Genomic DNA, 27,410 nt, shown 5'->3' on the forward strand with positions numbered 1-27,410 from the left:
AGCCCTCTACCACGGCACCTCTTTCTCTTTGTTTTCACTCCCACCTTCGCGATGACGCGATAACGTAAGCTACCAGCCAACATATAAAGCCCGGCCGCTTTAACGGAGCCTTATGAACGTACCTGCGTGGCCTAGGGATAACGTGAATGCAAGGGTCTTGGAAGGCTGATTCTAATATCACCCTCCCATGTGAAAGGAGAGCCCCGAGTTGGCAGCTCCTGCCAAACGTAATGTCAGGAAGTCCTACGTGCAGTTAGTTCTCGGCCATGTCAGCTGCCAGCTGCCGCCTCCCACGTAACGAAAGCGTTGCGGACTGACGAATGGACGGACGGACGGACGAACATGATCCACGAGCATGAGCCATTAAAGGCTATCACCTTAACAGGAATTCTAGTAAGCAAATCGCAGCTTATAGATAGATACATTTCACAATGAAACGGAAGAACCAGACCCCAACCCTGCCCTTGTTTGGTTGTCTGGGTCGCCTATACCGTTATCCCTAACAGTTTTCCGGGTTAGTTGCAGCACATCCTTTGTAGCCTTTCAGAGCTATACGAAGAGCTGATGGGGTCAGGGTCAAAATGTTTCCGGCCCGCCAGATCTTCAGTGTGCTAGGGATGTTGTACCATCCTCGCCGTAACACCAGGAAGTAAGCCAGCCCAGTTGCCTGAAAGCTTACATCAACAAAAACTGTAATCGCTCGAACCTTGACTTTTCCATTGAAATTGCTTATCAGCTAGGTCGGTGAACTGTCCACCATCGTTACGACAGTGGCGTTTCAGTTTTCACCGTAGTTTATGGCCACGTAGACGACTACGTAATTGCTCTTTGCAACAATGTTGCATTTGCATAAGGCAGTAATCTCCTTGTACAGATCATACGCAGTTACATATACACCCCCAAACTTTGGCGCTGGCTGGAGCATAGCCGGATACAGCCCGCCGGGTCCAAAAATGTCAGCCTTCGTTCCGAAAGCACGCGCTAGCTTAGCTAGCCGGCTTACCACCAGACTTCTTCTTTTTTTTTTTTTAATAAAATAAACTATTTAAAAGTTCTCATCTCTAGAAGGTACACGTTTATGCGGGGATTGAATTAGGCACAGTTGTCGGCATGGCCGAGTGGTTAGCGTTGAGAGCTAGTGAATGAATAGGAATTAGGCACTGGTCCCTAACCTCAATTAATTTTAGACGGACGTCCAGCGCCTTCGAGAGCCAAGACAGCCCAAGGACAAGCTTGACAATCTGCCCCTCTGTTTCAACACGAAGTCTACGTGTGCTCTCTTTTGACGATAAGTGGCTGTAGTATTTATTAACCGCTATACCCTTTCAGCAGTTTTCTTTGACCCGCCGGGGTGATGCAGTGGTTACGGCGCTCGACTACTGTTCCTAAGGATGCGGGATTGAATCCCGGCCTCGGCGGCCGCTTTTCTATTGAGGCGAAAAGTGAGGCGCCCGTGTGCTGTGCGATGTCAGTGCACGTGAAAGAACCCCAGGAGGTCGAAATTTCGGAGTCCTCCGCTACGGCGTCTCTCATAGCCTGAGTTGCTTTGGGACGTTAAACCCACAAACCAAACAGTGGTTTTCTTTGAGTCATCCTGAAGGGGTACCCGTTCTGCATTCAAGCAGAATCGAGCCCGCTCCACTTTTTGTTTCCCGATAAATGGAAAGATGTCTGTGAACCAGTAAGTTTAGTTTATTAATGCGTAAGGCCGTAAGCATTGTATGGCTATGTAGGCGGGTTTCGCGTAGGCATCACCTTGTCGGCGCTGTAAAAGAAGACCTAGTTAGTATATCGGAAAAAAGAATGATACTATAGGATAGAGCGTCAATTAAAGTTGTGCAAGTGACAAAATGGTTGATGTGGTTTAGTTATTTATTTATTTTCAATACTGCCAGTCTCAACTGAGACCAAAGCAGGCGGGCAAACAAAATTGAAGCAACATGGTATTTTCAACAGTTAGGTAATCAATTAGAGCCAATAACATTGGTTCACAGAAAATAATTGGTTCATAGAAAAGGATAGGTGTCACACTTGTTCTGAGGGACACATTAACCGCGCCGTAAATGAAAGGAGGAAGATAGGAGTGAAAATTGAAAGAGTGAAAGGGGTGCCATAGTGGAGGGCTCCGAAGTAATCGACCACATGGGGATCTTCAAAGTGCACTGACATCGCACAGCACCCGGACGCCTCTTCGTTTCGCCTCCATCGAAACTTGATCAGAGGGAAGGAAAGGCCTAGTATCTATCACTCGCGGAATCCCGCGTACACATCTCGCGGACAATACAACAACGCTCAGGCTTACACATTTTTCCTGTGCATATTCTGCAGTGATCTCGGGGAAATGCTTTACTTATTTTATAAGTATTTTGTAGTTATTCGCCTTTATTTATTATTTATTGTGTCTACTTTTGATATTTTTTTGGTTGCTGGTCTGAGAGGAAGGATATTTCCTCAATGCGGCCCACACAGCATAGGCTCTTTGGCGGAACGGCAGATTCATCGCCAAAATCTAATTACACCATAGTAAAGTACCGGGGTCTGCCTCTTATAGGCGAGTAATCACTTGCCCTTTACCGTGTGGCCGCGGCAAAGATTGTAACCCTGACCGGTCACCGCACCCAGAATACACCTCTACCACTCTGTCTACGAGTACAGAAATAGTAATTCGCAGTGAGGTGGAAGCCGGTAACGGAACCCGGCGAGAATCACGAGGCAATCCATGCACTTCCTGGTAATGGCGTTCGCGAATCGACGCGTGTTTGTATACACCCCTTCCTGTTTTGTTCCACACGCTGCATCCAGTTGTAAGAGCTGCACCCGGCACGAAGAGCAGTATGCGTATCGAACTTGAAGGAAGGTCAGCGTGCCTCGAGAATCACGCGCAGTTCCCTTTCCACTCTACCCGGAAGCTAGGGAACAACCGACCACTTGCCGAGGCTGGACTCTGCGTAGAGTGCCATCGCAGCGCGGTTCCGACGGCGTTGTTCCGATCTGGCAGGCGATGGCAACAGGAAATAGGTGTGCATATATTTTGCGCCGCGTTTGCCTGGAGCAGACGGTGCAGGATTTGAGCCGGCGCCGTGTGGTCTTCGGCGCTCTTCGCCGAGACATGAGGTGAGGTACTGGAGCGAAATTAGTGCGCGAGATAGTCACGAGGAAGGAGAGTAGATGGAGATGGCGTTTGCGCTTTGACCAGTGCACTCTCGGCGTAGACGATAGACTTAAAGCGAGTTTCGTCAAGTTTGCAGCGAGGGACTTGAATGTGCAGCGTCACACCGGGTGCTGTCAGAGTGTCATAAAATAGGACCTCTGTATTTAGCTTGTTCATAGAGAAGCTATCGACGGCATAGGATTAGCATATTTCGGGAAAATATTGCCGCGGAGCTTGGCCGTGTCGCCTTTGTTCATGCCCTATATCTATCGCTTTCGGCAAGTAGTCTTATCAATTCCTGCTTGCCACGCACGCGAGGCGCGACCAGATCGCTTTAAAACGGTCATTGTCATGCGCAGAAATTCGAACGTTGTTTGAGTCTCTTCTCCTTACCCCGAACGCTCGCAGCCTCCTTTAAAGCGAGTACAGACACGAGCTACAGGCATTTTCACTTTGAAATTCGTTGAGTAATTGCCATCGTCGAATTTCTTTTTTTTTTAATGCCAGAAAATTTCTTGGTTCATGGATGACGTAGACAAGATGTGTGACCACGAGATGTTTACTTGAGATAATGATGATAACGAAAACCGGGCAATTAACAGTGGATCATCAATGATAATTATATAATTCATAGAAACATTGCATGCTGGTTACTTGTTAGAGTCATGTTACTACTTAGAGTTAGTTAGAGTCAGAGAGCATTAGAGATGCAATATGGTAATAAAGGTAAGGAGATAAGACTGATAATGCACTTCAGTGTGAATTTATGTCACCGTTAACGGCACACACATGACGTCGACAGATTTGATAGATAGCAATGGTGATTGTTAATGACGTCCTTGCCAGATTACGTGATCGGGTCCAAATAGTCACGTGATCTAAACCTGTCTAGACAAGAAGTTGTGGATGTCGAAATAACATCGGATGACGAAATAGAACGTCAAAACAACGCGCTGATATTATAGCAACATGTCTCGAGAAGAAGTTGAGAACGTTGAAATAACCTCGGACGTAGAAGTGGTGCGACATTTTCAATGCGTATAAAATCCAGTGTTGCGTCATTCTAAGTTTGATTGTTCTTACATGCCGACACGCACAGAACACGCAATGCTTTCGAACCCCTGTAGCTTTTTTCTTGTTTGCAGACAGCCTACTTGTCTACCGTATACACTGAGCCTGTAGCTGTTTTGGGACCGAAAACTCAACCCAGACTGCATCAAATGCAGGTCTATAGGGATGACACTGAGAGTTAGCACCTAATGCAAATATCTCGTAATATCTGTCTCGCTGATCTAGTTTCCTCACGATACCGCTTTCGGTGCCGTTTGGATGGCTGCAGAAATGGCTCCTATAAGCCCGTTATAAACCCGTAGAATGAACGTCATATTTTCATACACAGCTCTCTCACTGCATAATCGAGCAGAATATGCGCATAATGATGCAGGTATGCGAAGCTCAATTCTTGCGAAAAGGCGCCAAAAATATACGGCAGACAGAGAAGAGGACACGGAACACACGTGGGTGCACTATCGAATGGCTTATTTCTTGTCGTATGGAGTAAATACATGCGGGCAAGTGATCAGAACTTAGAAACTGACTCATCATGCGAAGCATGCAAAACACGATGAGCGCCGATAACCTGGGTGCGGTGCGTAATACTCACCGCACCCAGGTATGCACGCTTCTTTTCCTAAAAATGCATTGAGGGATCACTGACACAAGATTCGCCACTCTTTTTGATTTCTGACACCTCGAATACTTCCCTCTTCAGCTGATCATCAGCCCTGTTGAGAGGACGTGTCCTGTCGAAGTCTGGTGCGCCATTGCGGGCTTTACAGTGATCACTTATGCGGCCCGAAAGCTGATTTTCAGTTTTTAATCAGTGCTAATACAATCTGTCATATAGACATCGGCCCATTTTCCATATATGTATTGAGCGCCACACGAGACAGGAACAGAACAAACCACTTTCTTTAAACAGCTGACATGCTCATGGGAACGTTTATTTCCACACACAGTGATTATCATTTTGGCATCCTGCGTTCACCTTACACGCATCATCCCAAGGCATTATGAAGCAGACAACAAAACGCTAGTCATTTGTCCACTTTTTCAGACATATATGACATGAATATATGTCCTTGCACAGCGATCCTTGCACTGGAAGTGCCTGCTTTATCTTAGTTTGTTTTTTTCAGGACTTTTTAGCTTTTTCAGCAGGACTCCTTAGTTTTTAGAGCGGGGATATTTGCATTCATCGTGTTTTGCATGGTGAGTCAGTTTCTGTGTACTCATCACTTTCCCGCATGTATTTATTCCGTGCGGCAATAAATAAACCATTTGTTGCTAGTGCGCACATGTGTGTGTTTCGTGTCCTCTTCTCTGTCAGCCGTGTCTTCTGGCACTTTTTGCAAGAATGTCGAACCAACTTGCCCACTAGTATCTGCTTAGCAAGCTCAATAACAGCGCTTTTTCGGGCTGCTCACATGAACGTGGTATGAATCAAATGAACAGATACGTATTGTTCATTTTCGAATAGCCATAGTGTATAAGCTATCCTGAGAAAAGTTATATTTTTAATTCGTCACGCAAGGTACGATGAAAAGAAAGTTTCGAAAATACGTAAGCTGATTTGAATCCACCAACTCAAAGTTCTCTGTCGTCTTTCAAAGTCTAAGACCGCACGGCCATAACACAGGGCGAAGTGATACACTTTCATTTATTATTATTTTGCGGACTACATGGGTAGCCTTTACAACGTTGTACTCGTTGTACGCGAATCAAGGCCATCAGCTCAATGTGCAAAAGCGCCTCACTTCCGCTCCACTCGAAATTCGCTCGTCACGCGTCCAGGAACGAATAACGAGCTCCTCAGATCCGTTGCTTTTAGCGACCGCGCTTATTGACAGGTCGTGTTGGCGCAGCCTACGGATGCATCCCTGAGGGAAGTCAAGCCAAGCTAAGCCTAAGCGGACCGTCGGCGGCGCAGACCGGCGCAGACAGCACCGTTGTTCCGCGTGTACTGCCGGAGGAAGGATTTGTCTGCTGCGCACGGCGAGCAGTAGCAGATACAATATTGACATTGACGATGTACCACTCTTGGGACTGGGAGGATCGGCGACCGGCGGCAGTTCTGTTTTTGCGGCCGTGTCGCGGTTTTCCATAATCGCTCGCTCCAGAAAAGTCGGTCGGCAATCGTGCGCCCCTCGGTGCCGCCGTGGGCGGCTCGTAGACGTGACTTGAGACAGCTCCACGGTCAGGGGCGACGTTCCAGAAAGCCCCGGGTGGTTGCGAGGTGGCTTGTGAGGCAGATCTTCAGCGGAAGCGACTCTTGGATTTCTGGTGGCGGTTGTTTTGGAACGCGCAGTCGTCGATCTCTCCATTGTCATTCCGCCGGGATGTAATAATATATATATATATATATATATATGAAGGAAAGAAGCCAACAGTCGGCGAGGCCAAGGAAAGTACTTTGTGTTTAATTATCTTTCCCCTGAACAGATTACATTACTAATTTATGTGATTATCGAAGTAAAAATTAAAAAAAAAAGACAAATTACAATCCCCAATGCTTTCCTTGGCCTCGCCGACTGTTGGCTTCCTTCCTTCATGTATTATAACGAGCACCCTCATTTCCCCTTCATTTATCTGCTTGTAGCTTACGGGGGTCTCGGTTCTGGCAGTCTTGAAGCCATAGGTAGCGTAAGAGGATTCTAGCACAGCTTTTGCCCTCGCTCTTGATCACGTTCTACGTGACGCTGGCGGTAACACAGGACGTTCCACGTCCGCCGCTTTGGTTGAGGGTGGCGCTGGTGAACACTCTCAAGGTTCGTATACAGACAACATTAATACCCAAGAAAGTAGCAGGTTGGACAGCGGCCGATGTAGCTCAGTTGGAAGAGCACCGGACACGATATTCGGAGGTCGTGGGTTCGGATCCCACCATCGGCACGTTGTTTTTTCTTCTACTTTGTGTTTAATTATCTTTCCCCTGAACAGATTACATTACTAATTTATGTGATTATCGAAGTAAAAATTAAAAAAAAAAAAGACAAATTACAATCCCCAATGCTTTCCTTGGCCTCGCCGACTGTTGGCTTCTTTCCTTCATGTATTATAACGAGCACCCTCATTTCCCCTTCATTTATCTGCTTATATATATATATATATATATATATATATATACCATTTTCGTGTACCTATTTGAATAGACATTTAGAGCGCAGCTCTTATGCGCCCGTGGGGGTTTCGTGCTCTGCCCTGATGGGGCTGGTGCAGGTGGATCACCGCTGCTTGCGGCGGGGGCTGGCCTGGCACCGAATTTTTATCTGTTGTAGGCCGTCATTGCACACGCCACCGCTGGTGGTGGACGACGGCTGTTGTTGCGGCGCGCGTCTTTCTTTCCCTCTTGCTTTTCTTTCTTCTCTATATACTCTTCTATCTGCACGAGGCAGCGGAGGTGGCTCAGCTACAGAGCCAGTAGCAGGCCCGTGCATTTTCTTTTCCTTCTTCCTACAGCCACAACAACAACAACACTATGCTCCCGTTAGACGGTTGAGCCACGTGGCCTTTGTTGTCGGCGTAACCGAGCGAAGTACTGTTATGTGCACGAAGAGCCACGAGCTCGGCGCCGCTCGTTCGTGGCTTTTCTTTCACTTCTGAGAAGTTCTCTTTTGCTCGTCGGCGGCTGCGTTTCGATGGCGGCGAAACGAAGTGGCGTCCGTGTGCTGTGCGATGTCAGCGCACGTTAAAGATCCCCAGGTGGTCGAAATTACTCTGTATCCCTCCACTACGGTTCCCCTTTCTCTCTTTCCACTCCCCCCCCCTTCCTACCTCCCCTTACGGCGCGGTTGAGGTGTCCACAGAAAACAAGTGAGACAGTTACCGCGCCTTTCCCTTCCTAATAAATCAACCAATCTCTTTTGCTCGTGAGAAAAATAAAGAGTGCTTTATATATATACACACATACAAGTAATATCTCTGAAATGCTGTCCCTCAGTACATAGCTGGCCTCAAATTTTGCATTAGGAATATCGTAGTTGTCCTTAGAACATGTTTTTTTTTTTTTATTCGGAGTGCCAGTTGACAGCTCCGACGTGGAGAAAAGACCCAGCATCTTTTGACGAAATTTAAATCGGCCGGAGAGTGAGTCCGGGCGTTATCATAGCGAGGTGCTCTGATTTTTCACCCGCTGTCCCACTCGTCTCTTGCCAGCGAGAGAGAGAGAGAGAGATAACTTTTATTCTCACCCGCCAAGAATGACGGGGAAGAAGGCTTTAGCTTAAACCCCAATTCATTCCTAACCGTCAGCCGGAACCGCTTGGGACTCGGCGGCGGCCAGGGCGAGACCGATGACTTTGCGTTGCTCTTCTGCTTCGTGATTGAGTAATATCAAAGGTCTCCGAGGAATATACATTTCTGTTCGAATCGTTATAGGATGGGCTAGATCTGCTATGCTATTGCAGTGGGTACAGCTAGGATTAAGGACTTTTGGGTGCCATATACTGTACAATTGAGGGTTTGGAAACATCCCAGTTTGCAATTTCCTCCACATGATTTCTCTTTTTCTGCTGAACTGTTTATCCGCTGCTGGATAGGTCTTACGACCGAGCTTGTAATGAGAAAGGATTTCAGTGAACGTTCTAAGTTCGTCACCTGAAGTTCGTCACCCCCCCCCCCCCCCCTGAAGAGCAGGACATTCATTGGGGTCACTGACCGCTGATCTCCAAACAAGTTTTTATTCTACTGTGCTACTGTGCTGCGAATGTGCCTTACATTAACGCACGCCGTGGGAACTTCGTGGCAAAGCGACAGAATTCATGTCGTCATTGTTGCTTGTTTCTCCTGCCCACGTCTTCAATGTGTGTGGCCGAAAAGTCATTGTCCCCGCGCCGCCGTGGGTCTCAGATGGACCGTGAAAGGTCAGTGGAGATGACGTTCCCGGTCTTGCCGCGAAACTCCGCTCTGGCCACGCAACTTGAGGTCACGAAATCAACAGGTGTGTCTTAAGGCCCCGCAGTTTCTGACATTGGCCCAGCCCTTTCACCGTTAGTCCAATGCCTCATCCATTGTGGTACGCTCTTGTGTTGTGCAACACGGGAACCTCGAGGAAAGTGGCAGGGAAACTTTCCTCTCCGTCGAAAAGGTGTCATTCTGCTTAGCCATCCTGTGTTGTACGGGTAATGCCTGGCTGCCTGGTCAGTGAGGAATAATGTTAATATCTATAGACTAACTTATGCTGGGTAAAGCAGTCAGTTCTCTCTCTCTCTCTCTCTCTCTTTTCCGCTCAAGTAAGTTGGTTAAATATATTCAGAAGACAGCAGCTATCGCTAAAAACGTTTATTTTAGCTTCTTATCATGAAAATACTCCCGCGCAAGCTGCAGAAACCCTGAAGAAACGCAATCTCTCAACAGGAAGTTGTTTATGGCCGCAAGTTTTCTCAGATAGTAAGGTTACGCCATGTGTCCACAGGTCCATCCTCAGGGCGCTCCTATAGTTTTCTGGTATCTATTGTCGAAAAAGCACCGCATTTGTGGTATGCTGAGCACAAAACAAGCTCTGAAAGTAATATTTTAATTGCAATCCATCGGAAGATTAGACCATTCCTACCAACATCATCATAACAATATCTTACAATATTCTATACTTCCCCTAACATTTAACATTGTTGTCCAAGAAAACTGGACTCAGTATGAGCCAAGAGACATTTATATTCTCTCATTGACTTTTTTATTGAGAAAGCAATACTACGCCAGGTTTCGGCCCGTCGCGTAGTCCGTGGCCGCAGTCACGAATAACCTTGAACAGCCGCGAAGAAGAAGAAGAAGAAGAAGAAGAAGAAGAAGAAGAAGAAGAAGAAGAAGAAGAAGAAGAAGAAGAAGAAGAAGAAGAAGAAGAAGAAGAAGAAGAAGAAGAAGAAGAAGAACGCTCTGTCACCCGCAGCTAATGCTTTTGCTCCATATTCGGTTCAGCAGCGTTGAACCCTTCTGATTTTCATCACAGAGTTTGGTCTTTCGTTACTATAAAGAGCTTTCTGCATGGTAATAAATAAAAAAGAAAAAAGAGAGAATCGGTGTCGCACACTTTCACACGCACATAATCACACACAGATGAGTTTTAAAGGGTATTAATCAACCCTGTGTCCTTCAGAAAAGTTAGTAAGGCCTTGGTAGCTCGCGCAGCAGACGATCCGTCGCTCCAAGGACCCAGGACATGTTCAAGGCGCAAGGTTGTGTTCCTTCAAGGTTGGTTCAAGGCGCAAGGTTATTTCCCCTTCCCCTCCCACACTCTGTCACTCTCATCCCTCAACCCTCATCAGGAGTAGCATGCTAGGCTTACCACCAGGGAGACATCTGTTGCCATTAAAATATATCTCTCTGCATGCATCTTTTCATGCCCTGTCGCCCTCCAATCTCCTCACTTTCCACGCCCTCCTCCCCCTATGTGGCGGGCTTGGTTAGCCTCTGACCAGCTGCAAGATCAGTTGGCCTTGGTGACCCTGGCCCAGGACATTCTTAACGCTTAATGTAATGCGTTAAATAAAGTTGTTTCCTCCTCCCTCCTATATATATATATATATATATCTCTCTCTTCTGCATGATGCTCTGGCCGCTTCGAGCATCTTCCCTTACGTCCGGGCTGTCCTGCTTTGCCCTCGGCGATTTATATGAATGTTCCGCTAGCTTCTTAGGTAAGGTAACCCCAATTATCCCCCCCCCCCCCCCCCCCTCGGTCCCACTTCGGGGGTTCTTTTTTTCTTTCTCCTCGCATACTGTGCATAATGAGTAGGTGGGTGAATGATTGAACGAGCGAACCAGCAAGCTTAAACGTGTGATGGACGCCTTTTGAGGGCTGCGAATGATACGTTGTATCATTCGCTGTGACGGCTGAATTGGTCCATTACCCGCGCAGATTCGACAACACCACCTAGCTCTCAGTGGGAGGTTCTTGAACGTGAAGAACGAACACAATGGATCACGCGCCTAATACTCTCATTGAACCACAGAAGTCCGATTCTTCTATACCATGACCACCTGCTCCCCATAACATAGAAGAAATAAATAACAAAATACGAAAAAATAAAAACGGCAGACGAGAGTGAAAGAGGATGGAGAAAACCGCGAGGCGAATCTGGCAATCGTGTCCGCTCAGTCACGATTTCTCCGGTCCTGAGCAAGGTCAAGGGTCGCCCTCGGGAATCAGGTTCGTGCCCGAAAAGACGCCATTGGTGTCAGTGACCCATTAAGCAAAGGTCTAGCGGCGGCTGCCGGCTCGAGCACAGGCCCTTTGGTCCGAAATAGTTCACGTGAATGTTGCCAGTTACCACTGGCAGCATACCCTTAACTACGACGACTAAGCACAGCATCCACACTGCCTTGGATTGTAGCGCACGTAGCATGTGTGTAATAAGAGAAAAAATTGCGGGAAGAGAGAATATGTGGGAACACTTGTTTTAGCATATATACTGCCCACATTTCGCGGTTCATAAGTTGTGGCACTTGCTATAATAACGCAATGAATGAATTGTTTTGTTGCTTTTAAAATCGCGATTTATTTGCCGTCACTACGGGATCTCTTGTAAATACCGTTTACACAATAACTTCATTGCAATAAATACCACGCCGGAGAAATTACGAGAGCTCCGACTTTGAGGGTATTACGGGGTAGCGTGAAAACCTCCCCCATACGGCTCACCTTTACCAATACCTTAGACTATGCCTCTAATATCTTACTAGGTCCTCCTTACTTTGTGACAGCATGTGGTATCGTTACGTCACGTAACTCATCAAGGAATGTACCAGGCAAACATATTCTGAGTTTATTGGATGCTTCTCTCTCTCTCTCCCTTTCTCCCCGTCGAGGAATCAGTGCACTGCAATTTCGCCTGCTAGTTACGTCCTGGCAGAGTCATACCCGGGATGTTTTTCGCACACAGCGTAGACAGTACCAACAACGGATTTTCTGGAGAATGGGGTCTTACGCTACGGCGTTAGTAAAAACCTAATCATTGTCATGACGATCAAATTTCGTTGGGGATGAGAAATTCAAAATCAACCAGTTGCTGTGCTATCTCAGATCACGTTAAACAACTCCATGTAATTGCAATTATCTAGGAGCCCTCTATGGGTTCGATGCCTCTTATGGCCCAGGTAGAAGCTTCGTGACATAACATATAACAACGTAAATAACAACACAGTATCGAATAGCACAACATATATAACATATTGAAAGGCATGACTGCTGATCATAAAATGTCTCTAAACTGCACGGGGAGCCGCGGCATAGCATTTATGTACGCAGGGGAAATCCTGGAGGTGGCACGATACGGGGCAAGCAGATGGTGCCGCATCGCTGTATCTCTAATGTCTCGTATAAATCTCCCTCTATGATGTCACGCATCGGCTTCTGTCATCTGATTGCAGGAAGTGCAGAGGCCAGCCACTCTGCGGTCTACCATGAGGCGGCAGTTACGGTACACTCGGGTCATCATCATCGGCATCATCGTCGCCCAAGAGGGGGAGAAATTGTGGCCTACGTATTGTGCCGTCAGGCACGTACCACGTGCACATGAAACCCGAAGAAAAGGAAGGTGCGCGATCATCCGTCCCGCAAAAGGTCGAAAAGAAGAAGATCCGACCCGTATATCAGATATGTCCGTTTCCATAAATCACGCAAAAAGAGCTTGGGCGGGCTATTATGCCCGGCACTCGTCGATAAGAACGCTGGAAGTGTGGCCCATCTCGGGCTGCTATGCCAGGAATGCCATATTTAGCCATACAGTGTGACTGCGAATTTCGTAAATGTGGCCGCCACCGCATCCGCGCACCACGAAATGGCAGCTGCCGTGCCAGCAGATCTCGCGTGTGTACGGCACTGTCCAGGTAAAGAATATATTCCCGCGCAAAGACTAACACGGAATTCTGGCGCGACCGATGTAGTGCTCACGACACTCGTGTTCGGCGGTCACGCGTCACGATGAAAATAGCGTGCAATTATAATACACGAAAGAACTCGCGTCATGCGTACAGTACCTCACCCGATCTAGCTATGTTGCATGGACGCATTACTGCTTGGTGCCGACATCCTAAAGTGGGCCAGTTATGTCGCGTGCTGGTATAAGGTTCTTTTTCAAATGCCTGCGCAAGCTGCTTATACGTGTGGTCGCCCGAACCAACAGACACTTTTCATCCAAAAAAAGTCAATGAAGTTTCCATACATGAAATTGATGCGCACTAGGCGGCTAGTCATAAGTTAAAATAAGCCCTGCTTAGCGCGCTCCGATTTCTACTCGAGCCAAATTGAGATTGGTAGCTTGTGATTTTCGTGAAAAATTTTATTTATTAATATAGCTCGCTTTTTTTTTAATCAGTAACTTTAATTTTCCACACCTGCAAGGACGTCACGTAATTTTCTTTGAGTGTCTCGTTGCTTGTTGTGGGATTGTTAGCGAGTTGTATAGAAACCCACAGATTATTTTTCGCTCTACGGCGATGTACACAGTCCGTTTACAGTGAGCGCTGCAGAGTAAAATGCTCTTGTGTTGGTAGCTGGCATCCGGTCTAGTTGGTGTCCCAAATGCTCGTGTTCGCCCCGTCGACTTTTGTGGATGGTTGCACGTGTAATATGCGATGCTATAACTAAGCTGCATGTACACCGCAGACTGCGCGAAGAAGAGCGAGAAACCCTGATATCACATTTGACGATCTCCGAACTGATGTCAGAAGGATATCTTGCATATCTCTTTCGCTTTTATGCGCAGATAAAAAAAAAGAGGGGAAGGGGGTGCATGGGGAGGGGGGGAGTACTTTTCTATTTAATCGCCATCTCACTGCTTTTCACAGGTCGACTTTTCTGGAGCTATAGGTGGCTATCATTCATGACTCCTTACTTGTTGTCAAAATTCTACCCCGTGATTACGACCCGAAATGTACACTTTGTGATGAAATAGCCACTTATGATCACATATTGCGGAATTGTAAAGAGGAGCTGCCCCCGGAATCTCTAATACAAGCTTTTACTCTCGAGCAATGGGAGGCCGTTTTGGTCAGCTCATACCTGGGAGTTAAAATCCAGGTCAATAAATAGGCTATTCAGGTCGCTGTCAGTCGTGGACTGATAGCAACCAAGCATAGATTGTCTTCATTCTTCTGACGTAATAAATGCTTTGCAATGCAATATACACTCGAAGCTTGAGTAGCCTTAAAGAGGGTCCGCAGGTTGTTGATTGCAAGTCGTTTTTAATACTTTGTACATATCATCCTGTTTATAAATAGTTCTTTGATCTCTCTAGAGTTTATATGAGTTTCCGTAAAACCTGCATCGAGTCCGAAGAAGAAGACAAGAAAGAAATACCTTCACTTTTATATTTTCTTATTTTGATACTCTTCCTTCGCCTGAGTATTGTTCCATTTCTGAGACAACCTTGTTGTTCCTGGAAATGTTTAATAATTGCTGGTTTATTAATGTGATCATACTGCTATTGTCGCTAGATTCTGCGACGTAATTCGCACAGCTGAAAACAACGTGCCAGGACCAAGAAAGGTGAAAGCGAAGAAGAAGCGGTCACGTTCGAACGTGCCCAACGCGCCTTGCTGGCCGGCGAACGATTTTTCCTGAATTTCAGCACGGTCCTGCTCAATACGCTTTCTAGGAGCTCCTTTCATGGAAGCCAGCGCCTACAGAGGCCAGGTGAGACAATACCTCCTGTTTCCATGGCTGACGGTGTCCTCGACTGTCGTACCCCTTCCGAACGTAGAGCATGGCCACAAAGTGCGCAGCTTGCGTGCTTTGGTTCGAAATGTTCTCGATAGTCTGCCTTAGCTTGCCTTTTAGTGTGAGTGCAAGGTCTGACGGGGTACCCTACTGAAAAACCAAAAGTTCCCCGAGCAATAACCTCAAAAAATCTCACCAAATCGCATAGACTCCCATACGGTGGACATCATTTTCATTAAATATTTCGCATAATTTATGCTAATGAGCAAGAAGCTATGAGACCTAATGCAATTATATGCGATCTGTATGTAATTTCTTATGCGAATGAAGCGAGATTGTTTGAGAAAATATGAGGTTATTGCCTCATACAATTTTTTCAGTAGGGTAGGCATATAAATTCTTGTACTCTGCTCCGTCTGATGACTTGCTGGCACGCAATGTGAAACGAACCACATCCTTGAGGCTGGACGATGCCTCTTATTGAGTTGGCGCATTAGTCGAAGCCGCCACTCTGCACTCTCACTTCTTGTTCGAATCGCAAATTCTGAGGCGGCGTATAGCAGCAGACGGTCGTCGATGGCAGAGGTACACTGACCAAGCTCAGCATGACGTATGAAAGAGGACCGAACAATTGGGTAGATGAGGAGCCTCAGTTCTCAGGTCGAGCCAACGTTCTTGTCAAAACGTTGGCTTGACCTGTGAACTGAGCCCCCCCCCCCCCCCCCCCCCCCCCCCATCTTCTTCTACCCTTGTTCAGTGCTCTTAATACAGTGTAGCCATCTTCTTTCTCTCGTTCTACTCTGGATCCTGACCAAGCACAGTCACTCACTGCTATAAAAAGACTGCTCGTCATGTACTTCATATGTTACGCATCCTGTCGTCACTCTCTTCGTCTGCTTGTCAGTCTATTCTTCCATGCTCCTGCGATGCGCGGACAGAGCACTTTTTGCCAACGCTCAAGAAATATATGGTGCCAGTTTGGCAGACCCCCTATCTTTCTGCCGTGTACGTCGCTGTCAGGCACGGAATTCTAAATGTGAAAATCTAATTTCAGGCCACCAGCCTAGACCATTGCTGGCGCGGTCCTATCTTGTCTGCCAGCTAGATTAAAGCGTGTTTCATTGCGAGTATAGCCTGCAGCGCTTGACGTAGCGGCGCCACCATACACAACCGTTATTCCAAACGACTTTTACAGGCATTGCAGGCCCGTCCGCAGCTGGTGGCGTTTCAGACGCTACCGGGTGCCACCGAGGAGCACGCGTCGTCCCATAAGCGCATGCTTCTGCTGCCGACGCTGGGCATCGCAGCCGTGGTGCTGGGCTCCGCGCTGCTGCTCTCCATCGTGTTCGCGCTCATCAACACGCACAGCGAGCCCTGTCGCTCGTACGCCTGCGGACAGTTTTCCCGCAAGCTGCAGGAATCCATGAACAGGTATGTTCCAAGCTGGACGCACTGTTCGAGAAAGATCAAGTTTCACTTTAAAGGGCAGTGCGGTTTAATGTACCTCGCTGCCAGCTCCCTATTTTGACTAAGACATTTGGTTGTTCGTTCGGAAGAGCATATCGAGAGCTGTGGAGGACACGTCTTGCGTGTCGTCGTAACGCAGAGTGCGAGGAAGAACGGGGAGCCTAGAACTTACTGAAGAGCTGAAGAGTTTTAGGCCTTCCTTCACCAGTTTTTCAGAGTGTGCCTGTTCACGCCGGACGACCGCTTTGCATGTAGGAATGAGTGCTCGTGTGTATGACATTGCGCTACGCGCGGTTCAGCCTAACGCACGCCCTCGATACAACCCGACCTTTTACACACTAACTGACATCATCATCACACACTACTATTTTACACACTAATATTACACACTAACTGACATCATCATCATTTTTTAATGCGAAATCATTTTAACTGATGAGTGCGTGAATAGAGCCTGTAAACAGAGCCTCTCATCCATGCGTATCTGCACAAACTGATATTTAAGACCGAACAGCGCGTCACCGCCAGGAATCGAACCACCATCCTAATAGATCAGTTTCCTTGGTTTAGGCAAAAAAGCAATATACTATCGCCATAATCCACCACGCCTCGTGTAAAACTGCAGCACACACTCGCGGTGTGCAGTAAACATGTAAACATCGTCGTCTTCATCAACTTTCGACTGCAAAACAATTTGCGCTCTGCAGTGAACATCGTCGTCTTCATGAAGTTCCACCTGCGGCACTCCTTCATTTCATTATGATCGCCATCAGACGGACTATACCCACTGCACGGTGAAGGCCTGTCGCATATTCCTCCTATTAACCCGTTCATATGCTATCTGCATCCATTTTACCTCTGCGAACTCCTTGAATTAATCCGCCGACCTAAATTTTTACCCCCCCTGCTACGCTTTTCTTCCCTTGGAGCCCAGTTTGTTACCCCCAGCGGACATCGCTTATCCTCTCTTCGCACTACATGCCCTGCCCATGCCTATTTCTTCTTGATATCCGCTAGAATCCTTCCTTCATTTAACCCAGGTAAAATATGCCATGCACATACGCCATCTGGTCGGTGCGGTCGAAGTCTACTAGTGTAGTGTCGGGCGAATCCACCGGGCTGCACGACAGAAAATGCTTTCGCATTACTGCACCCAAGCAGACTTAGGTGCACTTCTGGAATTTTTTTCGGGAGGACAAGGAAATACGCTATACTGAGCCAGGGGAGAGTGTGTGTGTGGGGGGGGGGGGGGTCCTAGAAGGAAATTCTAAGCAAGACTTAGCAAGATCATGGAAACCAAGAGGAGAGAGATTTCGGTAAATGTAGACGGAGAGGAGACCAGTGCAGTGCTTCGAGATGTGGGGCTAACATAATATTTCTAACTGATCGAAACAAGTCTTTGATCGCTGGCAGCAGTATTGTACAGGCTTTTTGCGCACTTAGAGGGAAGGTGGGAGCGTATGATCGCCGCCCTTCGCGAAGCGCTGTCGCCTACAACGAGAATTGGCGGAAAGACGCATGCGCAGTGCCTGCTCTTTCAGTGCATGTGCCTGACGCAACCCATAGTAGCACTTAGTAAAGCGGGGTAGTCATGCGCTCGCAGCTTCCCTCTAAATGCGCTAACAGCCTGTACGCTAAACATTCCGACACATACGCTTGTCTGGTTGGGTTGGCAACTAAGTGAAACTTGAAAATATTCCAACTGTCACTTTTTATTTCAGAGAAACCCGATGTTTCGGAGCCGGCACGGGTGGCTGACGGGGGGCTTTAGGGCTGACACGGGAAATGAAGGAAATGAGAGGCGAGGGAGGGGGAGGGGGGGGGGGCGAGTACAAGAGCGTAGCCCTCTTTCTCAACCCTTTCTCTCCTCCTCTCCCAACAATGTATTCGCAGTTTCCTCGCCTCTCTTTCCCTTTACTTATAGCTGCATATAACAAGGCTCGCGTCAGCCCTGAAGGAGGAACCGTGCCAGCTCCGAAATGCCGGCTTTCTCTAAAATAAAAATTGATGTTTCGAGAATTTTCCAAGTTTCACTGTAACAGCCTGTGCGTACTGAGTCTTGTCAAGCACTCAAAAATGCTGTACCCTCAGCGTACCGCAGTGGCGGGAAACTGTGTCTGGGCATAGAAACAGCAAAGTTTTCACCCTCATCGTATTGGATGTCGGGGCACACCGACCAGCAGTTCGAGGAGATGCCAGATGTCCACCTTAGCACCCCACGGACTTCACACTGATGCGAAGAGAAATGTGTGCTTGGTTCCCATAATTGAATTAGGTCTTGTTTTCGCTGTTAAATTTCACTTACTGGCGTCAATTTTGCTCGCTATAGTGATGTCATATTTCTACGCTGTGGCTAATGAATAGAGAGTTTTCCGACTCTAAATTTTACAAATAATGTATCTCAATCACTTCTGTACTTGGCTGAATAGACTGCCTTGAGTGTCCTTGTTTCGTCAACTGTGTGCTCTGCGGAAGGAACACATGGGTAAGGAACGTGAGAACTGCATAGTCCAACGGAAGTAGATCGAAGAGAATATGTGACTGATTGAGAGGATGCTCCGGTTTCAGACTTTTTACTTTCTCATCTCACTTTCGGAGTAGAGCAGTAAGTCGAGCTTATTTGTAATTTATTGACAGAGTCCTTCTATCACAGCCAGGGTTTTTCAGTGGCCTGTAGTTACTGGGAGTGGGGGTTGGGCAGGAAAGTTCATATGCGGTGATCGCGCCTCTGCCGCGTGCAAAAGCCAACGAAGACGAAAGCATGTCGTTGACACGCGCTGAGTTCTGGCATAATCCAGGACCTACGAACATTCCGTCTGGGCGCGGATAAGCTGCAGCTCGACACCCTCCCACAGACACCTATACCGCATATGGACAAAACTCCGATCGCATAGGCAAAACCTCATCGTTGTTGTAGGTGTGACGCTTGGCGGGTTGTTGTGTTGGGAGTGTAGTTTTGCCACCTCGCAAGAATGTCGGCACTGTAGCTCGCCCCGGAGCAGGCATTACGCATTAAGACCTGCACGCATCAAGACCTGCACGCATCAAGGAAGAACCTGCACGTAGGGGGCAGTTGGTGTCGGTCCACCAGGCTAATTTTTACTACGCATTACATTCCTGTTCTCTCACGAAAGAAGAGGGGAATTGGCTGTCGCGTAATATGACAGATGTGTAAGGGGCACGCGAGGGAATGCACAAAGGTGTGTTCACGCACGGGAGGTATGTAAGGTCATGTGATTATGTTATCTGATGACGTCATTTTAGTCACACGATGGCTGCAATAATTCGTGGAGGTCGAGCAATAACAGCCTTCGCTGAACTGCTTCATGGCGCTCCGCAGGTCCTTCAACCCGTGCTACAGCTTCACCCGCTACGTCTGCGAAGGCTGGCAGCAACAGCATGCGCACTCCGTCCGCACTGAGATCTTCATGTCGGCGCTGGAGCGGCTGTCTCGCCTCACGCGCAACATCACGAGAACAGGCGGTGCGTTGCAGGGATCAAAAAGTCGAACGACCCGGGAGCGCGTGGCCGCGCTATACCGCAGCTGCGACGCCGTTATACGGGACGGCAGGAACGAGATGCCCTATGTCAAGAAGGCCCTTGCGCAAGCAGGCGTATTCTGGCCTGCGCGCTCCAGGGCTCCCGACGTGATGCGCACAGTCGTGTACCTGTCCGCTGTCCTGCACTGGCCTTCCATCCTCAATATCCTGGTGGACAACCCCGATGAAGGCTCGGCCGACGACTGGTGGACCACGATCATCGTGCGGGAGGCCCATACGTTTCCCAGGATGCTTGGAAGACAGGCCAGGCTGCGCGGACTCAACGAGTCCCGCAAGTTCTTCAACGTCCTCCGATTGCACTTCTCCGCCGATGCTGATAAGGACGGCGGAGTCACCTTCGAACAGATGCGAGCCGTAGAGCACAAGATGTTGACTCCTCTGCGCAGGGCATACCGGGGCTTGTCCCAGGACGAGCCGAAGTCACTCGAAGAGGAAGAAGACCGGCTCGTCAATCGCACTGAGTGGTCTGCGGCCGTGGCGCGACACTGGACCATTCCTAACGGGCGTGGCATACGCGTTAAAGCCACGAATCCAGCCTTCCTGCGCGCCTTCCTCGAACTGCGACGCAATTACGGCGAGTCAGACACGCACCTGTACGTGTCTTGGTGCGCCGTACGCTACGCAGCCCTGTTCGCTAACATGGAGCTCGTCCTGAACCACTACAGCTGGGATTGGGACAAGGCGGTGCTTAATTATGGACGGGCCTGCTTCGCCATGACCTACACGTTCGTGGGCGACCTCATCTTCGCCCTTTACGACGCGGACGTCGTCCGGCCCAACACCAACATCAACGTCCACAGCCTCGTGGGCGACGTGCGCACTGCTTTTGTCCGGCGGCTGTCGGCCAGGAAGCCTTTCTCGGCGAACATATCGTTCACGAGCCGCTGGAACACAGTGGACTCGACGTTGCGCCTGGTCGATATGCCGACCGACGCGAACACATCGGCTGACGTCACCCTGCCGGATGTGGGCGATTCGTTGGTGACCAACTGGCTGACCTTTTGGTCGCTGATTCGCAGTCCGGACTACGTAGCTCCCCGGCGATCGCTGGCGGCGAGACCATTCCAGGACTGCATGTTCTACACCCTCAACGAGACCGAGAGCGACTTCGTGCTGTCGCCGTTCACACTTGTGCTGCCCTTCTACGATGACGGCATAACGTCTGCCGTAAAGTACGGAGGATTGGGCACGCAGGTTAGTGCCTGTGACCGTTCTTGACCTTGTGTTCTTTTAGGCTAATGTGGCTAGCCAGAAACAGTGCAAGATCATTACAAAGCCCATGCAAGAAGAATGCACGTTGAACGACTTCCGAACAGCCAGCTTTATGTCAATGAGGAACATGCGCGATTAGTAAAAGTTTCTGCCCTTGGTATTCATGATTTACTTCTGCAAAGCACTGATTTTAATTAAAATGATTTGAAATGATACTTAAGTTCACCTTACAAGTGTTACGCGATAGCATTAGAGGATGAATGCCAGTATAATTAGCGGCCCTAATTAACTATGTGTTGCGGTACTGTTATCTCGCACGCTGTGAGACGAAGTGTTTTCACAAGGCCTCTGTTTGGTTATTACTAAACAAACGTTCCTTGAAGGCGTGATGGTAGCGTGCACGCGACCCAAGAGTCAGAGGTTCGATTCCATTCCCCTCTCCCTCCCCCCCTCTCCCCCCACAGCACGAGCTGCAGACCAGTCAAAACGTTCCAGTCACGCTTACGCCGACACGAGGTCTTCCGCTGTACGGAACCTTTAACGCCGTCGCGTTAGAACTCTTTTCTGTCATGTATAAATATATTGTCTGAAATAATGATTAGCCTATCAAGCCCCGGTCTGCCCTTTGGTGGCCGTGAACGTTTACGCAGGTGGGCGTTGCGTCGGCCGAACTGGCCTTCCACTTCTACCGTCACCTTCCGGACGCCGACGCTGCACTGAACGAGTCGCGTTCGTGCCTCAAATTTTCCTCCACGTCGCCAGCCGTGCCCTCTGCTCCGGATCTGCTGATGGCCGAGCTCGCTTCGGTCGAAGCCGTGCTGGACGCCTTCGCGCGCTCGGGTCGTGGCGACGACGATCGCTGGTTGGTGACGCCCGACCTCTCAGCCGTCCAGGTAACGTATGGTATTTACTAAACGAGCCCGTTTAACTTCAAAAATGCGCAAGCCAAGCCACATATCCTTCCTTCTGAACCGTTGAATGTACGCAATTGTTCGTACTGTAAACATAAATTGTGAATGACGTCGAAATACGATGGCCGGATTATTAACCAATGGGAGCGCAAGCTACAAAATACTAAAAGCCAAGTGTTCTACGCGGCTTGTACTCTATACGCACATATCTTTTCATTTTTTCTGTCATGCAATGGGACGGCATCATTAAACTTTAGCACGACACCAGTCACTGCGCCGCTCACGATCTACGAGGCTGTTTTTGGCATGTTTGAAGCGCGCTGACTTCCATGCATGTCGTCGCTGCCGTCCGTGGCGGCGCTGAAGTAGATGTCTTTACTCAATGGAACACATGATGTTTTCGCAGGTGCTGCTCATCACCTGGTGTTTTGTCAAGTGCTCCGGTAGCGATGAGCCTGGAGACGGGGACACCTGCAGCGATGTGCTGCGTCACGTGGCGCGCTTTTCGCAGGTAAGTGGACACCACGTGTTTCCTCGCACTACAGCCTCCAGGCGGCGTTGAAAAAGACACAAGAGATTTTGTGCTGGTAATGAAACATACGCGTATAGCTATAAGAAAGCTTGCTGCGCCTTCGAAATCGACTGCGCCATGGTGCCGATTTGTTGGAGATCACCTACTGATATTTATCCATAGAACACGCGCGATGACGTTAACGAAAATGACACTCGAAGATGGCCTGCACTGGAACCAGAAGTGGTAGTGACATCCGGTTCCGGTGTTTCCACCAATCAGGTGACTCGAGGTTGGGGAGATGGCGACACTTTCGATAACGCAGCAAAGCTCGGAATACGGACCTTGATGCGGTCAACAGCGTAAGCGGTGTGTCCCTTTAGCATGGCGATTTTCTAATTAATTTTCTTTTCATGCTTTTCCATTCTAATGTGCACTGCGCGGGAACAATGCGAACACAAGAAGAGGATACACACACACACACACACACACACACACACACACACACACACACACACACACACACACACACACACACACACACACACACACACACACACACACACACACACACACACACGCACGCACGCACGCACGCACGCACGCACGCACGCACGCACGCACGCACGCACACACACACACACACACACACACACACACACACACACACACACACACACACACACACACACACACACACACACACACACACACACACACACACACACACACACACACACACACACACACACACACACACACACACAGCGTCCCCGTTTTCGTGTTCACATAGTTTTCTGAATGTAACCCACCTTAGTATGATCTACCGACTATACAGCACCTCCATCTTTGTTTTCCGTCCTGCCGCATCACATATTTCGGCTGGCTTCATGTTTTGCTAATGATTTTATGCCTCACATCTGCTGCACTTACACGTTATAGTTCGGTAAGGACTTTTTGTGTGCTTAAATTAGTTGTATTATACATATTTTGCCTTAGGTGGCCAGCCACTTCAGATGAGCCGATGATGTCGTCGCTCGTGATCCGCTTATTGAAGTGCGTGTTGTGACAGCGTTACTTTCCTTCTCTCCACAACCGCTGCCCACCTGGATGAGGGGGCCCTCGCAGACACCTCAGTAACCGTTGTAGACGGGATGAAAATTAGACACATCATGCACGTTTAGGAATAGGTACATGTAAGCGAATGTCTCCAAAGCAGTTGTCTGATTTCACAGGGTATGTCGATCGTCCTCTGGTGCAGAGCAACCATATAATCACCTTAGAGCAGACTGTGGAAGCGCGAAATATCGTTTCAAATGCGGATTATATTTAAAACACCGCGAAAAGTATAAGGGTACGAGTCGCGAGTGCGACCCATGCATAGCAATGCACGAAAGCAACTCTTGATTATCATAATATATATTTCTTTTCTCGTTTCGCATATAGCACCAATGGCGGCGGTCTATCGCTAAAAGTCTGCGAGTGCTTTGAAAAAACGCGTGACAAAGTATTCTACATCCTATGGCAAGCTATTCTTAATTAAAACGCCGTTATAAAATGCATGTTGTGACGCCAGTCATACCGGCAGGTGTTTCTGAACTGGTATACGATCAGAGAGCTCTGAGTGGGTGCACGGTTCCCGCGCTCGGCTCGCTGCTGGCGCCGTAGGCTTCACTCGGTAGGCACGCAGAGATACACTCCGGTATTTGCGTATAATGGAACCAACTTGCTCGCGCAGTAAAACATAAAATAAAGAAGTATTTTTATTCAGCTTCATTTGCATGAAAAATATCGTCTTTTACGGACTTATTGCACTTCACCTTGTACCAAAACCTAATGATTGTTACCCGATAAAACACTTAGCTCAATTTTTATGCATTGTCGCAGGCCTTCGACTGTTCGCCGGAGACCGTGCTCAACCCGACGCACAAGTGCACCGTCTTCTGAGCGCTCACCCTGTCCCCTCCGACGATATCTACTTTGCTCAACTTTTTAATGTTCCTTTTTTCTGGAGCATCCTTAGTCCGGTGTCAGGGCCTCCCAAATCGCCCTGACTTCAGCTACAAAAATAATCGACGAAAGATCTTCCTACTTTATGCAAATAGGCATCGTTACATTTAATAAGAATATACCATATACGCGTTCTGACTCTGACGTGAGAAATGATATTGTCATTCATTCTCGCTTCCTATCTGGCCGCACGTGTATCGAGGTGTTCAAGAGAACTCTGTTACTGCAGCTGACGATTAATTTCTTTGGCCGCCAGGAAACGTATCTCACCCGCTGCTATGTGGATCTCTGGACGCTACTACTGAATCGTGTCGTAAATTTCTTAAGCGAGGTTCAAAAGTTTGCAGTTCAAAAGTAAAAAAAAAAACACACACACAAAAAAACGTACATCTCTCTCTTTCTCTAAAAAGCTACATCCCTTGCCAATAACGGGAAAAACGCTGGTCATTTTGAATATAAGAAATTAAATGTATGCCGAAGTATTTTGGATTAGTTCTTCACATTTCTTTGAAATAGTCCGTTGGAGGCTGCACTGCTAGGGCTTAGTTAGGGTGGTCTCGGCGGGTCTGAGATCCCCCACCAGTATTTGAGGGGTCTGGGATCCCTGCGCTCGAATTTATGAGGAGTACATATATATGAACAGGGTGTCGAACCGGAATTTCTTCGTGTTCGGTTCGGGTTCGGGTTCACGCCTTTTGGGTTAGAGTTCGGTTTCGGCTCCGAAGACACATTCCGTTCCGGTTCGAACCGGTTCTACCCTACCGGAACCGGTTCAAACAAGTAAAAAAAAAAAACGATAACAGGGACAGTTTCAGGGACCTTGCGTTCTCTAATCGGCCCACACGAGCGGCACTGGAATGAAGACTCCATTTACCATTTCCTTTTTTTTTTTTTTTTTCTTCCTGTATTGGTCCTTCGAGCTAGCCTCTTACGCTGCACTTTATCGATTGCACAGTTACTACCAATCCCTCCTATGCTTTTTTTTTTTTCCCTCTTAGGGCCTAGTCGCAGGTCCTTTCGCTCCGCTTGACCCTCCTTCTCCCTACTTTTCAAAAATTTCGTCCCGACATCCCTGTAACCGCAGAACCTGTAGACCACGTTACTTATTACGTTTTCAGTGTTACTTCTCTAGACTGTCTTAGGTATTCGCATCAGTGATGGTGGATAAAACGATGAAACGCATTCTTTTTTTCGACACCGTAATTGTACGGGCCGAAACGGTAGCACACCAAATAGAGCTTCCCAATTAATATTCTTACTAGTAATTACACTGAATTCCTTGCTCCACCAAGTCTTCACATTTTAACATCGGAGTTTCTGGGAATAGTTTAACTTGCCAAGGACATCGCTAGGGAAAAAAAGAAGAGAACACAAAGGGGGAAATCGACTTATGGAATCTTCTGCTAAGTTCAGATGTAACTCAAGAACAGACCGATAAATTGCTGCCCGAGGCGGCCTTCCTACCCATCAGCCTGGGCTTATCATTCTGAAGTGTTGATCAACCAAATTGCATCTACTGGCATCGCATTGCATACGGCTGCTATGCACGTGCCATGTGACTCATCTCTACCTCATCGGACGGTAGGAAAATAAAATTATTTGAGTGGCATTTTTTAAAACAAATTTGACATTTCATTTTTGAGTTGTGCATGGTCGTATATCCAAATATGTAACTGTGCTTACGAATTATATGCTATTATTTCACTGCCTAGGATTGAAATGAATTAAACGTGATGAAATGATAGCCCGAAACCAGAGATTGGTGCTATGCACGTGGCAATATATTTTCCTCTGTTCTTGTCATCTTTTTGAAATGGTTTGTTTTTCAATGTTGTTGTGACGTTTGCGGCGTGCAGTTGCGCACTAGAAATAGATGAGTAGAGCGCTTTACAAGCAGCGGCAAAAGAACAAAAATAATGAAGGTAAGTTGCCAGTAAAAGTGACTCGGAACCGTATCGCGAACCGGTTCGAAACGGTTCCTCCGATTTGTTCCGGCTCGGGTTTAGCTCCAAGGGGAAACAAATTTGGGGTTTGGTTTAGTTCCGGTTCCGGGCGAAAATTAGGGTTTGGTTCCGGTTCGACACCCTGAATACGAGGCAGGCTATCATTTTTTTTTTATTCTTGCGTGGTTGTCAGAACATTTCTTTTTTGTAATTTCGGCAGTTTAGCACAGTGAGTTTTAATTACAGCCATTATCATATTTTCTAAAACCCGCGATGGGGAAAAATAATCTCTACCCTTTGTATAAAACGATGTGGGAAGCAGACTGGTCTCTCTTTCTTCCTTTTTATTTCCTCTTCCACCTGTGTTCGAATCACTAGATACGCCCCTCCGATGGAGCCAGACTTTAGGCACAGTGCATGCACTGCCATCGTAGTGCCGGGCGCCCCTCCGGCTTTAGTGCAGAAATAAGCAACTGAGAAACGTAGCATGGAAGAAGGCTCGTTCCTGGGGTCCTATATCACTATTCCGGAAAGTTGAAGACACCGCTGCGATGGTTCAGTGGTTATGGCTACTGTTCTGGGAGAACCCGGTCCCATCCCGGCCCTAGCGAACGCATTTCAATGGAGGCGAAACACGATGTCAGTGCAACAGGTTAAATAACTTCATCTTAACTCCTTTCTAGCTGAAAATAACATTTTATCCTCCTTGCAACACGGCTTCAGAAAGGGTATGTCCACTGTCACGCAGTTGGTAACTACAGTTAATGAATTTCAAGTAGTTCTCGATAAATCTGGGCAGATTGATGTCCTCATTTTAGACTTCTGCAAGGCCTTTGACACAGTTTCCCATAGTAAACTAATTTATAAATTAGTAAGTATCGGCGTCCCTAACTACCTTGTTAATTGGATTAATGCTTATCTTACATACAGGA

The 27,410-nt window shown here is 47.8% G+C and overlaps 1 protein-coding gene across 1 annotated transcript in view; it reads left to right on the forward strand.

Annotated features, from left to right (window-relative positions):
• Positions 1–24,599, forward strand: part of LOC146196510 (uncharacterized) — a 38,372-nt gene extending 13,773 nt beyond the window's left edge. The window contains exons 2-6 of the mRNA XM_084597031.1: positions 16,060–16,295; positions 19,672–21,085; positions 21,754–21,996; positions 22,421–22,525; positions 24,413–24,599. Of these exons, the coding sequence (XP_084453157.1) occupies positions 16,060–16,295; positions 19,672–21,085; positions 21,754–21,996; positions 22,421–22,525; positions 24,413–24,472 (2,058 nt within the window). The 3' untranslated portion in view covers positions 24,473–24,599. The remainder of the gene's footprint in view (positions 1–16,059; positions 16,296–19,671; positions 21,086–21,753; positions 21,997–22,420; positions 22,526–24,412) is intronic.
• The last annotated feature ends 2,811 nt before the right edge of the window (positions 24,600–27,410 follow it).

The sequence above is a fragment of the Amblyomma maculatum genome, chromosome 3 (genome assembly GCF_055883805.1).
Source record: "Amblyomma maculatum isolate TAMU_Amacu chromosome 3, ASM5588380v1, whole genome shotgun sequence".
Lineage (NCBI taxonomy): Eukaryota > Metazoa > Arthropoda > Arachnida > Ixodida > Ixodidae > Amblyomma > Amblyomma maculatum.